The sequence below is a fragment of the Halyomorpha halys genome, unplaced genomic scaffold (genome assembly GCF_000696795.3).
Source record: "Halyomorpha halys isolate HHAL.00 unplaced genomic scaffold, Hhal_1.1 Scaffold519.1, whole genome shotgun sequence".
NCBI lineage: Eukaryota > Metazoa > Arthropoda > Insecta > Hemiptera > Pentatomidae > Halyomorpha > Halyomorpha halys.
Window position 1 is genome coordinate 517,920 of NW_027110043.1, and position 16,687 is coordinate 534,606.

A 16,687-nucleotide genomic window follows, 5' to 3' on the forward strand; every position below is an offset into this window, starting at 1 on the left:
ATATATAAGATACATGGACGTACCCAGTGGGGGAGGGGCAGGAGGGGGCAGCTGACTCCCCTAGAAGTGAAAAAAGTTATTTATTTAATAAAAATTAAATATTTTCAAGCAAATTTTGGTTTTCTCCTTTTCCATGCTGAAATATCACAACCTGATTGACTATGCAAGTCATAGTACCCCCTCCTCCCAGTTTTGATCTCGGTTACTTGTTTCCTATATGTTTGCTTTCATATAGGAAATATATTACAAAAACATATAGATCAGTGTTCATAGTCACCTCTTTAATTCTCTCCTGGATGCAGTCTGCATGTTGTCTTGTTTTCTCTTGAGCATAACAACAGCAAATTGGATAGACTTTCTTTTATCTAGATCTAGAGTAACTTATTAAAAGCCACATTCCAGGCTTTCCTACTAGAATACTTATCACTATTGACGCCTCACAAATAGCAATGCTTTTTTTCAACACTGTTGTCTTTCAACAATTATTCGTCAATCGTATTTTGGGAATAGCAAGAAAACTGAATTATGTTTGTTAATTTTTTTTATTTCACCCTAGCAATGGAATATTCTGAAGCTGTCGTTTCTGCCTGTTGTTATAGCCACCTCAAATCGACTGTTTTTTTGTTGGAAGGCTTTAAAATGAACAAAAAAACAAACTGGCTCGGATTAAACATTGATTTGGTTCAATTTAAACATTTTAAAAACTAAAACTAAAATAAACAAAAGATGACTAATAATGAATACAAGTAAAAATTTAAAAAATAGAATAGTTAGATAAATTATGAAAATGACAATAAACTAATTTACAAATAAACAAACAAATAAATATATAAAATAAATGCTGCACGACGAAAGGGTTGCTCCACTCCGATAGGTCGGAGGAAGAGTGCTGCCGAGATGTGTAGGTCGCAGTTCTGTAGCTCAATACACCGCTGTGATGGTCCATAGTTGGTGTAGTGGCTCATCGATAGTCCAAACATCCTACAGTCGTATTGTATTAGGCGAGCCGAGAAAATGAACGCAGACAGGGCTAGTTACACACGTTCCTGGCCACTAATTATCTGGAACTCATATTAAAATCGAAACAAAGAAGTGGTCTGGTGCCGAACTGTTATGACGGCTAAAACACTAAAAAAAATGTCTAATAAAATAACATGAAACAAACGCAGACAGGGCTGCTAAGACGCTACCAGGGCTGCTAAAGACGCTACTAGGGCCACTAATTAGCCGGAACTCATATTAAAGTCGAATCACAGAAAAGGTCTGGTTTCGAACTGTTATCACGACTAAAAAAAATGTTTAAACTATCAAACTATGAACGCAGACAGGGCTGCTGAGACGCCACCATGGCCACTAATTAGCCGGAACTGTTATAAAAAACGAAGATGGTCGGCCCGTTGCTAGGCAACCTCTTAGCGACGATTATCAACTCTTAGCAACTGCCGCTATTACTCATTACAACACACAAATATAATTACACATTTTTCTTCTAAAAAAATTGAATTAAAGTAATATAAATAAAAATAAACGTTATTAAATTAAACACTAAGACTAACTAAATATTATGTACAACGTAATTATATATTATGGCGTTAACACTGCCTGTTGTTAATATTTGGTATATTGATAATGATTTGTACATAACAAACTCTTCTTCGAATTAATGCTAGATGTTAACAATAAACAAAATAATACTCGATAACCTAAATCCCAACAATAAGAAATAATAAACTGTAGATCTTTGCAGCATTTATTACTGGAATCACAGAGGGGAACACGGTACAGTCTTAGTTACTAATTTCCAGCTTTAACACTGAAAACGCTTTTCAGGAATTCATCCACCTCCCTCATGTGCATGAGTTTGACACCAGTAGCAGATGCTGCGCTAGGTCCACGGCCGACATACCTAAATCGCAACAGAAATTAATTTTTAATGGAATATAATTGTGTGTCAATTTATAATTTGAAAAAAGTTTTAAATGACACATTGCTATAACTAAACAAAAAGTAGTTGGCAAAGAAGACTGTCGCTTACATTACATAACAGTTAATGACATTATAAAAAATACAATTAGTAATACATTTATGTATACATCATTACAAAACAATCACAAATTGAATATAAAGAATTGCTAATTATTGCACAATGTTATGTTGTGCACAATTATATTATTTTTAATTAGCAGTTAAAGTATTATTATAAATAAATACAGTTCATATTTATTGATTTCTTTGTTCTATGCCTATAGTATAAGATTTCAAAACAGTATTTTTTTTATTGATTAACAAGATTTCTCAGAGAGGGCAGCCTACGTTGGACTTGAGAATTTTTTGTATTCGATTTTTGGATTCTACTTAACTTGAAACTTAAAACTTTAATTTTTGAAGGAGGATTACAATTTTTTGTCTTCTAGTATAAAGATCCATTAAAAAATAAATAAATAAACCAAAAACAGAGGATATTTCATATTGTATATTTATGACATACATAAATCATCTCTGATTCAACAGCATTTTATACTTGGCAAATCTCTGTAAAAAAATTCATACATTCGATGGAAAAAGTGTGAGACGTTGTAATTACAAAACTGTTTGATTTACAATTATTTTATTTTTAGGTAAATTATGTATGCTATATGCTCGATAGTGTATTTCCTACTTGCTACTAGTGTATTACCTACTTATTATAGTGTATTGCCTACTTATTAGTGTATAAACTACTTATTATTTAGTGTTTTTTTTACTTTTTTAAAAAAAAGTACATCTATATCAGGGATGGCCAACTCTTCTGTATATAACATCTACTTCTTATCTTAAAAGTGTGTCGCGATATACTTGTCATAGGTGTAGTCTAAGGGGGGAGAAGGGGTGTGAAATGCGTACTATGTTTATACTCTGTATAAGGTTTATTCCAGCGAATATTAAACATTTATTATTCACCATTGTAAAAATGTAATCGAGTTCCCATTCTTCATAGATGCGATAAGTTTTCGATTTATTCTGTTTAATGCCGAAAAAATGTTCATGGGTTTACTAGAATGAAGAGAAATATGACAATTTAAAGAATAAAAGTTCAATTAAATATTTTACTAGAAAATTAAAAACTCCTGAACTGCGCAATTTATCTCCGTTACATTTATAGAAATAATAACAATACTGCATATTACGATCGTATATACATCGTATATATATCGTAATACAAGTATATTAAAATCTAATATAGATATATTCTAATTTACAAGAAGTATGTTAAAGTTACAATATATTTATTATTGTTTACAATACTAACTTCTAAAGTTAAATAATTATTGTTATTACTAATAGATTTGTACTATTGAGACTAATACTGTCTCATATTATTCTCGTAGTGTAATGACCGCAGTTTAGAGAACTTTTCCGAGAATGTTCACTTATTAAATAAATAGATAGGTAAGAAAAGCAATTTAATTTAAAACAAAGAAAAGGTACTTGCATTTTAAACAGAAGCAAAATTGAAACTCAACGTTGTCACCTAGGATAAATAATATTTATTAGTAATAATACTGCTTGTACGAAAGAAAATAAGCTACCACATGACACTACCAAATACTCAAGCTAACTGAATATGTTGTTCGATGGGTCGAGTCGTAACTGTCCACGCGTTGCGTCCGCTCTAACACAGAAGTCAGAATGTATTGTGCTGGATGGGCGGAGATCATAGTGCCAGGTTGTCAGAATTCGAGGAATTCCAAGAATGCATAAACTATTGCTATAAAATTTTGCCTACTACAATCGCTTCAAAGTCCATGGTACACGGAATTCCATCCCAGAAAATGCGAGCGATCGACCTAAATTGGACTCCCCTGCTCTATATGATAAAGAATTAAGGTTTTCAAATTTTCTTTTAGGAATAGACTGACGACTTGGACTGAAGATTTTGAATGTTGGAAGACTAATGGTGAAAATACTGATACTTTTTGCGGATTTTAGCATGAGTATAAACACTATCCCAAGACAAAACATTTTTAAACCATGTTTCATCAGGAATTCAACATATTAACCATTTTTTCCTAAATCCTAAGAATTCACTAAGGTGCAACACTGGTGCTGAATAGCTGTGATCCCCATGATTAATGGTTTACGATTCCTATCAACTGTGATTCCCAGATTTTTTAGTATAAATAACCGACTTGTAATATCTCCAGTGTGGAATAGTTTTCTTCTCAAGTATTATGTTACACTCATCTAAGTTGTTTGTTATGACCGTCTAATCATAGGTGAAAAACCTACAGAGTTGTTACAACCCTGCGCGGATTTCGCTTTCCCTCATTAAAACTCGCTGATCCTACGTGGTTTGTAGATTGATCCTGCATCATGTCCGATCCGACCCTCCTTTCAATTTATCTCCTGTCCACCTAACCTAACTTAATTTAATGCATATTGTCGGATGCCTTAAGATATTAATGCACTAAAACTCAATAATTGGTGCCAAGACTGAACACACAACTAACTATTTTATCCTATGTTTAATAATTTCTTAAGATCACTTCGAAGTAACTCAAGATGTAGAAATTTATATTGGGTTTGATACCTCCATCTTACTTTTCAACTTGTTCGACCGTATGTCAGAAATAACCAGGAAGATGGCAATAAAAAAAAAAACTTAAGTTTTCAAGACCGTTATGGCTGAGAGTGTTATGACTTCACCTTGGCATCCTGGAGTCAGAAGCTGTGCTGGCTCTTATCCGGCCTGAGCACGTTGACTTTTGTTTCATGGTGGCTTCATGGAATGAATCTTTACCTTGCCACTCATAGAACAGGTTGGTAACCTGCAGAGTAACCTCCCAGTACGCCAGGTAGAAAGAAAAAAAAGAAAGTAAGCTTTACAATATTCTTCTGTAATTATTTATGAGCCCATTGAATAGCATGGTTTGCATGCAAAATAAATTGATTTTACTTTACCTTTTATTTTATATTATTAAACTCGTTAGCATCATACAAACCCCCTTCCCCTGAAGACGTTCCGTTGACGGTATATCAATTTTTTCTCCCGTTCACTATTATCAAACCACCTAACATGCTATTTTTATTGATTCTGGGATTAAAATGGGTTCTTTCACCACGAAAACGATCTCTGTAGTCATAGAAACTAAGTTTTACTTAAAAATTCAACCATCGAAAAGGCTTACGAGGCATGCCAGAAACTCCATTATCAGAAGTAAACAAAGAAAGTTAATGATTAGATATTAAATATGTTTATTACATTGATAAAACATGGTTATCCATAAGGGTATTAATAAATAGTTATAGAGAATAAGCACAAACGAAAACGATAAGTAACAACTTGCTCACAATGTAGTATTTTTTAAATTATAATTTTTATTTTTGGAATTTACAAGAACTATGGCAAACATTTTAATCATCTACATTTAATTACTTAATTTAAACTTGAATATTAAGTATCTCGAATATAATATTGAATACCATCGAAACCAGCTATATGCAAAATTTCTTATCCTAAGAAATTTATTATAACGAGGTTTATGGCTAAACATCGTTATAGTGCAATTCAGATAGGTTACAGTTGTGCAAATTCGTATTCGTATTCGTATTTTGTTTTAAAATGATTTTTAATTAGTTATATAGAAATTAGTTTACATGGTCTTCATATACATTGAAAAGTACATTTTTCATTTATAGCTATATCTAGCTCAAAGGAATTCCAAAAAAATCATTATATCCAGGTTTTCGTTATATGAAGATTCCTGATACTGCAGTTTTATGGTTGCAAAACTAGAAACCACTTTTCAATTCAAAAAATAATTTTATGTAGAACTTTTTTTATAATCATTGAATCATGATTTCAGATGCAACGAGGGTCTGGTGATATTAATGTGAGGCGTTCTTTAATGTCATTACACCGTACCTCCTTTTGGAGAATATCAACTGTGGTATTATATTAACTAAGAGCAGGCAAAGGTCATTGATTCACTTACATAATGTTTAGTAACAAAATTGTTTATTGTCATTTTACCCGAATATTTATACAATTAATAGACTGAAAAAAAAAATGGCGCCCAAAACAATCGACCTGCCCTGAAGTCAGCCCTAAAATAATGTTCAAATCGGTTTAATCTTTTTCAGTAATGTAGTAGAAATATGCATAAATCTTAAGTTTATTAAGATGGATAGTTAATTGAAATTTACAACTGTATTCAAACTAAAAAAGTAAGTAAATGTATTGTGAATAATGGCTCGATGGTATCTTAAATTGCACTACCTCCAACCTCCCAGCACCAAGCGAGAATGGAACCGATGACAGTCTCTATTGACCCAGAGGCCTTGGCTCACTAATAAATCCAACAACCTGGACCTCACTCGCGGTGTTCACTGTCAGCTTGAACCAATGATAACGTACATTAATATAGTTATAAGATAAACACAAAACAACAGCTGTTTCTATGGGGAAAAAAGGTTATGTATAAGATGAGAAACAAGTCTTCTTTTTATTTTCGTTTTTCTTCGGAAAGTTGAGCCTGAAATGGTAAAAAACTGTTGTGATATACTTATTGAAGTTCATGCAAATTGAAGGTAAACACTGGAAGGGAGACATCAACGCTCAAAAATATCAGATAAGTTCTTTCTATATTTTAGTAGTTAATAAAACTTGGACCATAGTATGAGATTGGGGGTAGTCACCTTCTCCTATTGATGACAATGACATAACGATTATGTAAAATATCTCAATTATTTTGATGACCCATTATGCAGGAAAATGGAGATCGTTACTAATCCGTATTTTTTTTTCAAGAATTTAGAAATTAACATGTTAATAAAATTAAAACGAAACATAAAAAACAAGTATAGCCTGATTTTAGATTTGATGTTAGAAATAAACTTTTTTTTTTCTTTTTTTTTTTTTTTTACTTATTTTTTATTTATTTTTTAATTCTTCTCAAATACTTCTCTATCTCAAGCAGTATATACGCCACCTGTGCCATGACTAGACCCAGGAAGGGATGTGCATCTATGATCGAATTGGGTTTTTTTTTTTTTCAAAACCCCTTCAAAATTTTAATATTAACCATTAGTTCTGCGTGAGCTGAATTTTGTAAGACCTGTGGTAACATTCGTCAAGAGATAGACCACCTTGTTAGGAATGACGTGGAATTGACAATACCTAGTTATCTCTCACACTAGCAGCCAACAATTAAATATTCTAGGTGTTTCTAACATTTTCAGATCAGATACATCATGGGCGATCCATTACAGAGCCTCTAGTTTCAATTTATTTCACTATGAGGAAGATAGCATCCTCGGTAGAACGGTTTATTTGCCCTTAGGAAACTCGTAACGCACGAAGGATTTGACTGATTGGACTACAGTTTTGATAATAAAGTCCACCGCTTTTTTGAGCTGCTTTGCGACTCATCTTAGCAAAACAGCCGGACATGTAATGACCCATCGATCAAAAATTCTCATCATTAGGGAATTAAACATGGCTGACATCAGATATCCAAATAAACTTTACCCTTAAATAGCCTTTCATATTAATGATTAAAGTTTCAAGATTAGTCATCTCCAACCTCAGAACCATCTTGCGACTGATTTTCTTGTTGTCCTAATCTTTTAAAATACATCTCCCTTTATGTTTGCTACCAGAATCTTAAGCTGAAACGTCTCCATCAAAAGTATATTTTAAAAAATATAGCAAATTTTAGAAGTGTAAAATTGCTATCTAATTCAAATTGAAAACAAAGACTTTCCAAAAAATTGAATAAGACGAAATTCGTTTTTTCTATATTTAATACCTTTCCTTTCATTCAAGCGCCAATTTCCTCCTTCAAGGGCTCCAAAGAGTTCTGATGCGCTGCATGTAGCTTCCTTACTTTCTTAAACCTTACATTTCCTCTTACCTTTTTAAGTTGATGGTAAGGGGTTCGAAAATTGAGATAAAGATAAAAAGTGACTACGCTTAGAGTAGGAAAAGGAATGACATAAAGTCTGTTCCAAGAATCACTTCTAGCGGTCCGCAAACTGCAGAGAACCAAAACCTTCATAGTTTTGGGAAGCAAAACTTGTACTGCGCATGCTCCGTACCGTTTACGGACTGTCGGAAGTGATTCTTGCAACAGAATCATAATCACGCAACTAAAATACCAATTCACAATTGTCGGAAATGTCTCTTATATGAGATGGTGATTGCTTTGAGATGGCGCTACCAATACCAAAGAGTCTAGTTTCTTGAATATAACACTAAACCACAATTATGGGTGATTAAAGCGACTTAACCTTGGTATCCCGATCTTCCTACTTGCTAGGAGTCCTGGACCTGGCGTATGTTTAATAACCTTTTCAATAGCAGTATTCGGATAGACATGACAAACATACAAACAGTATTTGAAAGATTCGACTCTAGGGTCAAAACGTACAATACAACAATTTTGTAAGCGCCAAATACAAAATACAAAGATGTAGTGCGCCATTTGGAATAATCTAATGCTTGCCCACCTGATTTATTGTGTATTCGGCAATATCAATAAAAGAACAATGATTTTTCGTTCTATCCCGCCAAATTTAATAAGCTCAATTCCAAACTCTCTCCTATTCTAGAAGCAATATTTTATACTATAGCAATATACAAACTAACACATATCCATATAAATTATTTTACTACATATCCATATAGATTATTTACATTACATTAGAAGTTATCCGTAATTAGCAACTTGCAGCAATAGGCTGAAATTTCAATTGGTAACTAAGGGTTAGGAACGAGAAAGGCCAGTAAAGACTTAATCTGAGGAATGGAACCTACAGTGGGCGATGACCTCAAAATAGGCAACAACACTTTAGGCGCGTAAAGTTTATTAGAACCATTAAGGTTTAGCAGCAAACGTTTAATGAAAATTATAAACAAAGATAAATCTTAGCCCTGACTTTGTGACAAATTGGACGTTTAATGTTTGAGGGTGCACGTTGAATTCGACTATTACAGCACTCACAGGTGAAACGGTCTAAACTTCTAATTCATTACAAAAGACTAACCTACATTACTGTAATAATCTGGACATACGGAGTTGAGCTTTGGGCTTCATTAAACCTTAGAATTCCTCTCGTAAAATCCTCGATGCTCCTTACTTTATCACAAATAAAATCATACATAAAGACCATAATGTTCCCTATGTAACCGATCTACCCCGAACCAGGTATCACTCCTTCCATTATAAACTCTCTAACCACTCAAACCCCCTAGTTTTTAATCTTGCATCCTCTTCCATTCCTGACAATCCTCCGAGGCGCCTGAAAATAAGATGGCCACGAGACAAGCTAATGTAAAATGTCATTAGAGTGCTAACAAGGGGTAGTTGCTCTACATGTCTGTATCACTCCATTATAACTGAGATCATATAAATGTACTAAATGTATAATATAATATACAGTTGTAAATTTCAATAAAGACATTAAAAAATTAAATAAAAATATTTGAGGAACCTATTGACGATTACAAGATACATGGTTAAGGCTCAGCCTTATATAACCTTTATAACCTTGTAGTATCTTATGTATCGTAAAGATTTGTAGATATGTGCATTAGTTTCTGTTTCTAGAGATAGTTATCAGTTTTTGTCAAATAACATTTAATTTACTATTATAATAAATAAGCATCACAGTTAAGAAACTCCATAGTAATATTTGTGGAGAGGGTGGAAAAGACACTGTAGAGAGTTAATTAATTAATAACCTCAATGCCGAACATTTTCTATTCTAGAAGCAATCAATATTTTACGGCATAATTATATACACCAATACAAACACATTCATATTATCCATATAAATGATTACATCTCAGAATAACTTTAGAAGTTATTCGAAATTTGCAATTGACAGCAATAGGTTTAAATTCCAATTTGTAACAAACTATACAGGTCTGGTTGACAGCTGCAGACGTAAAGCAAATCGTGAAAGAAAATTCTCAACTATTCTCTCCTGAAAAATTTCAAGGAAGATAAAGTAATTTTACGTCATTATCTTCACAACAATTTACACTTTGCTGCTCTCTGCCTGCGCTGGTTCATAGCAGGCGGTAAACCCACACTTGGTCTTAATTTTCAACTATCATGTTAAATTGCGAAACTTTTCATAAGGAGCATGTAGAATTTAACTTGTAATTAGAATTAAATTTGTGGAGAAGTATAAAATGACATTTACTTACGAACTTATACTATTAGCTTTCATTATCAAACAGATTCCTGATGCATTTATTTATTTATTAACTATTCACTTCAACGAAAACCTTACAAATGATATCTCCGAAATATTTGTATTTTTTCTTATTGTTTTGGCTACCGTACGAAAAAAAAAAAAAAAAAATTATAACCGTATACATACATATATGGCCTAGTGAGTTTGCCATAATCTCATAATCACGACACTAGTAGTTTTTTTTTTATAGTTGCTGAATTACTGCTAACCCCACAGTAGGACATCGCTACCTATGATATACAACCATACTGCTCCACACTTTGAAGAAGTGATATGGAGCGACCTCACTCAGAGACCTGGGCGGGTGGCAGAGATCCTGAGTTCGAGTCCCGGTAACATAAACCATTTCTAAAAATTAAAGTGTTACAAGTAAGTTAAGGTTACATTTTTGAGTATTAATAATTAATTTGAATTTCTAAAATTCTACCCGTGTATTTATTATTAGATGCTTCTTCGGTAGTTATTTCTTTTTTTTTTTAATATCTTTATTGAAATTTACAACTATATATTATATAATTCATTCAGTAAATTTGATCTTAGTTAAAATGGAGTGTTATAGGCCTGTAGAGAAACTACCCATTGGTAGCACTGTAATGACATTGTACATAAGCATCATGACCATCTTCTTTTCAGGTGCCTCGGAGGAATGTCAGGAATGGAAGAAGATGCAAGGATAGAAAAAACATGGGGGGGGGGGGGTTCGAGTGGTTAGGGAGTTTATAATAGGAGTGATATCTGGTTTGGGCTAGATCGGTTACATAGGGAACATTAAGGTCTTTATGTATGTATGATTTTATTTGTGACATAGTAAGGAGCATTGAGGATTTTGGATTGTTAAGGATTGGATACGAGAGGAATTCCAAGGTTTAGTGGAGCCCCAAAGCTCAACTCCATATGTCCAGAATGGCCTTATTACAGCTATGTAGATCAGTCTTTTGTAATGAATTGGAAGTTAAGACCGTTTGTATAGTAAGTGCTGTAATAGTCAAAATCAACATGCACCTTCCTGTCTCTCCAGTCTTGTGTGATTGGTTATGTTAAATTTATTATCAGTTAATTTTTTTTATTATACCTTTTTATTCAAATAGTGATAGAAAATATATACGTTTTATTTATGATATGCTGCTATTAGGATTTTTTATTTTTTTGTATTTTTAGCCTTTTTTATTTTTTTTACATTTACATTTTAGCCTTATTTATTTTTTGTACATTTAGCCTTTAAATATAATATTATTCATAGGTAAGTTTTTATTTAATACTGGCTGGCAATTTTGGAAAGTTCATTTTGAACCCCCTATTACCGCACTTATATTTTTGCATATTAAAAGTAAAGTTAGCTTTAAGATCCATCCCTATTAGTTTACAGAGTCCATTCTTTTGACAAGGTTTACATCACAAATTTTAATTCCACAATAAAACATAAAGAAGGAAAAATATTTGCAATAGACATGGGAAAATTAAAATTTTTTTACAAATATTAATTATTCTTGAAATATTCCATAATTATACGCATAAATAAACCATAATCTGTAAAGTAGAATAAAATGAAGTAGACCATTTTAAGTGTTTAAATAAAATTAATGCTGCCTCAATTAAAAACATAATTATTAAAAAGTAAAAAATCAAATTATATATAAATGTTTTACCGTGTATGCATTAATAAGGAACATTTCAGGGTTGTGGTCAGGATAAATAACAATTAAAAATAATGTAAATATTCATTAAAAGCAGGTGTTTCAACCCTTATCAGGGTTGTGATCATTTGTAACATAGCTTACTAGCTTGCGAAGCTTATATGACCATTAGGAATGTTCCAGAAGATCTACAGTTTTTGAATAATTTGAAAAACTAATAAAAAGTAAATGGGTTTTCATTGGAATCTATCCAATAATTTGTATTATTAACTAATATTGACACAATGCAGATGGTTCATTATAGGTTTTGCTAAGAATTTAATTGTTTTTCAAGTAATTCTAAAGAATTCACCAAAAAATATATATTAATGATTGGAGAAGTTTGTCAGGGGGTGCGGTCAGCAAAGAATGTTTTGCCCCGGACTCTTCTAGGTACTAGAACTACTTTTCTGGACTAGATACATTGCAAACCGTACATCTAAAATTTTTCCTTACCTCTAGTAGCTGTAGGAAAGTAAAAAGCAACAATCATTAAATAGGCTGTTTTATACAGAAATATACCAACCCACAAAATGATAAAAATTGTACTAAATACAACATTCGAACAAAAGGAGGCCGTTCTACTGATTTAAAGAAACCAACCAAGCTTTACTTAACTTAAAATGCAAATCAAACTTGACGACCATGAACCAAGCCACATGTCATTTTAAATATATTTAGTTTTAGTAGAATGCATCCAACCCCACCGACGACATAAACCACCAAGTTTAAGTCAATTCAACTGAAAAGTGAACATAATCAATCAAATTTGTTTTTGACTTTAAGCTGAATTTAATTTCAAATGAAAATTTTAACATCCATTTATCTCGAATTGATGTTTTTGTGGGTTGGTAGGTTTTAGCATAACGCTGCTCAATTTACCTTCTTGATCCAGTTTAATGTATTATCTCAATTAACTATTTGTGAATTCATGATTCCTTCAAACACCAAACTCTTTTTTAACTCATCAGTGAATAACATATGAAATAGGACAGGATATTAGGATATAAGGTCACAGATAAAAAAATAAAAAAGGTAATAAGGAAAATTTAGATCAGATAAGGGCTATGTGCACTTTTTGTTTATTTATATATTTAAATATACATAACCATTACAATATTTTCAACAGTTTGACTGGTTTTAACATTTACAATAAATACATCATGATGAATAAATAAAAGAAACAACTGAGCTGAACAATAAAATATGCAAATTAATTTCTTTCCAGGAGTAAACGTTTATAATATAATCTACTATAAGAATTGGTCAATTTTAGTGATAGTTAATCTAAAATCTGCTGTTTGGATGTAATTTAAATAGTTATAATTCACCTAATATTTTAAATGATTAATCATTTTAAAAGAAATGGTATATTTTTTTTCTTTTTCTATTTTCGATAACTTTTTTTTTTACAGACAAAACAATGTTCTATATACATAAATACAATTAAATGATAAGATCGCAATAAATATTGAATAATAATAATAAATATCTTACTCCAAGAAGTAAATAAAATTAAAAAGTAATCTAAAAATAATAATTCACTAGATGCCTGATGATAACAATAGGCATATAGGTTACTCTAAACCCATCGGCCAAAACCACACTTGGTTTTAAAATAGAATTCACTTGTGGGTTTATCTTCTTTTCTGAATTTGCGTAACAAAAAGCTTTATACTAACGTGTAATTAAGACTGGCAACTTAGTGTGATGATGAAGTTGGGATCAATAATCTTTAAAAATTAAGAGCATCATCCAAAAGTTGGTTAAGCTCTTTAATATGTTGCATCTTGCTACCTGTTGCGGGCGATGGGGATGTATGTCTTCCAGCATACCTGGACACGATAAAAAAATATACGTAATTTATTAGTAAGTCAGAGAATAGCTGAACGATCACATTAACATCTTTTCAAAGGATATAAACCATACCACCAATGCATACATAAATTATACTGCATAAGCAATTAGAACAGGTTAATTAATACCTATTCTAATTGATTATGCATAAATGTATAAATTCAAAATATAAGAGAACATGCAAAAAATAAATACACATACGATTTTGAAAACAGTTGAAATAAGTTAAAAACTGTGACCACAATTTAACAATGAAACTTTTTTAAGGTTATAAATTTGATCTAAAAGGAATTCATCCATTAATGTGACCCAAATATTAAAATTTACACCAGATGAAAAAACTTTTTTGCCATCAAATCTTCAAACTTTTTTTTTTTTAATCTTGAATTATAAAATACATGGCGCCAGCATCCTGAGAGAATTCAAATCAAATAAAAAACGAGTGAGGAACAAAATTTCTCCCTTTATTAAATGAAAAGAAAAAGTTTTATTTTACAGCATTTAAAAAAATTTTTTTAATTAAAAATATTGACTTTTTTCTACTTTGGATAGACAACACTTTATTTTTTCTATTTGATCTGATTTTGAAACATTTTGTAAAAATGTTGCTTAATTTAATATATTAAAATTTTTTAGTCACTAGAAGGCCAAAAAGTTAGATCACCTTATGATAGATATCTAACTTATAATATTTACCATAACCAAACACTGTAATCTACAATAAAATCCAATAGTGAGGATGGGCATGCAAAGGTACAAAGAAGCATCAAGAAAGCGTTTTGGGATATATTTTTTTAGTTGTTAAGGTCCTTTATCTTTCAAAAGGTCAAGAGCACTCGAATGCCCTATCTTAGTTATATAACAATTATTGAAATAACGATGAAGCCGAACCCTTTCATTATAGAGAATTTCCCATGTGATAATAAAAAGATGAAGTGCACAGTAATAACCTTTCTGTCAACATCTCGGGCAACGATTTAACTTATCAAAGTTTCAGTGAGAAGTTACTGATTTTGGTTAGAAACAACTATCTAACTAATTTATCACAGGAAAAGCATATTTAACTCATTATCATTATGATGAAAAAAAAAATTAAGAACTATAAATTTAGTTGCAGATTACTGTACAGTGGACCATCACTATAATGTAGCTTTTTTTAGATTCAGACATGACACTCTTCTAGAACTTTTTCACCTACTATTCTCATCTTTTATATTACTTTTCACAATATAAATTAAGATCATATTGGTGGGGATGGAGAACATAAATCGTCTATGGAGCCCATCAAATTGCTACAAGCTGCTTTCTATGAACTATGAATACAAAGGAACTTGATATAACAGATACTTTTGAGAAACAATAACATAAATTAGCAAGAAATATATCGATAAACAAAATTATTTTTATATAAATTTTGATTTCTTGTTTCAAACTGGTTTTATTTATCAATTATAATAAAATAAATTTATTTAGCTTCAACATAATTATTAATTTATTTTAATGGTAATAATATAAAAAATAAGAAGAGGATTCCAATAAAAACAGCGCTGGTGCAGCATGCATCCAAAAATAAGCAGTTGATTTTGACAATACAATGAGAAATAAAATAATACTTTCAAAAGAAAAATGCTTGAAGCTATTTTTATATCAGAGAGTATTAATTATACAGTTAATTTTAAAAGACGCCAAAAATTTAAAGCAGCATTATGCAGAAATTTCAAGTAAAATTAATTTGTGATGCATATGGTTCAGTTATAGGTAATTGCTAATAATTAAGTTTAATATGATTTCTAATAATAGAATTTTTAAAAATAGAACAAAATAAAGCTTTGAAATTTAAAGAATAAATTTTAAATGAAACAGATGATAAATCAAGTAATTAAACATAAAATGATGCAAGAAATATGATTTTTCTAATTAAGTAGTGTATTTATAGGTCAATTAACTACATTAAATGGGGCTATGGTGGCCATTTTGCCAAAACATTGAAATTTTAAAATATATTAACAAAAAAGTTGAGACTAAATGGACTAAATTTCATTAAAACTGACAAAGCATTTTTTGTCACATTCATGTATGAATGTTTCTTCTTCCAATGATTTATATTTGTCTGCCCCCATTATAGTATAGGTAATCCCATAACACAGGTGGTTTCATTTCCTCTTAACGCATTTTACAGCAAGGGTCCACTGTATATGATAAGTAACAGAACTAATGAGTGGTTCCTTTATAAATCTCAATAATGTTGTTGAACATAATATTATCAAAATGTCTATAATTATTGAGAATATATTGAACAAGATTATCAAGATAAACAAGGGTATCGAGTGCCCGAGACTGAAGACAGAAGGATCCCTTTCATCATACCTAATGGTTCTAGGTGGAGGTGGAGGGGAGACCTCACTAGGGCTCGGCTCCTCGTGTTTGCCAAAAAGAGAGCTGAAGAACCCTTTCTTTTCTGAGCTCCTAAGCAACACATCAGACAACATATAGCAATCTTCATCAAATATAACACTATTAATCCTCGATTGTGCCATAATAACAAAAATTTTCATTTAAATTGTGCTAGCTCTGAGCTTGATATGTAGTTTTAAAAAATCCTATCCAATAAAAATCCATATCCTAATTTTCAATTCTTTTAGTAAATAAAAACAAAATATGTACAAATAATTGGGAAAGTAGCACTAATAAAAATGAATAACATTCTACACATATAGACAAACTTAATATCCATAATTCCTCAAAATTGTAATAGATGAAAGATTCCAAATAACAATTAATACAAACCTATTCTGAAAAATTTGCTTATTAAATTTTAATAATTAAATAATTACAAAAGAGTTCCGTTCCTTCGAATCCTCATCTCACCCTTACTTACGTAAAGGGTGTTAATATTTTCATATTGTTCTTTA

General features: G+C 31.2%; 1 protein-coding gene across 10 annotated transcripts in view; it reads right to left on the reverse strand.

Moving 5' to 3' along the window:
• Positions 1 to 1,736: 1,736 nt before the first annotated feature.
• Positions 1,737 to 16,687, reverse strand: part of LOC106683829 (2-oxoglutarate dehydrogenase complex component E1) — an 85,010-nt gene continuing 70,059 nt past the window's right edge. For 6 of the 10 annotated variants that reach the window (XM_014425540.3, XM_014425545.3, XM_067048153.1 and 3 more), the window contains 2 exons: positions 16,143 to 16,241; positions 12,978 to 13,753 (listed from right to left, as the gene is read on the reverse strand). In XM_014425540.3, coding sequence (XP_014281026.1) covers positions 13,654 to 13,753; positions 16,143 to 16,241 — 199 coding nt within the window. In that variant the 3' untranslated portion in view covers positions 12,978 to 13,653. Of the gene's footprint in view, positions 1,907 to 12,977; positions 13,754 to 16,142; positions 16,242 to 16,687 lie in introns of those variants that run through there. The other 4 variants (XM_014425547.3, XM_014425544.3, XM_067048155.1 and 1 more) reach the window with 2 other exon arrangements.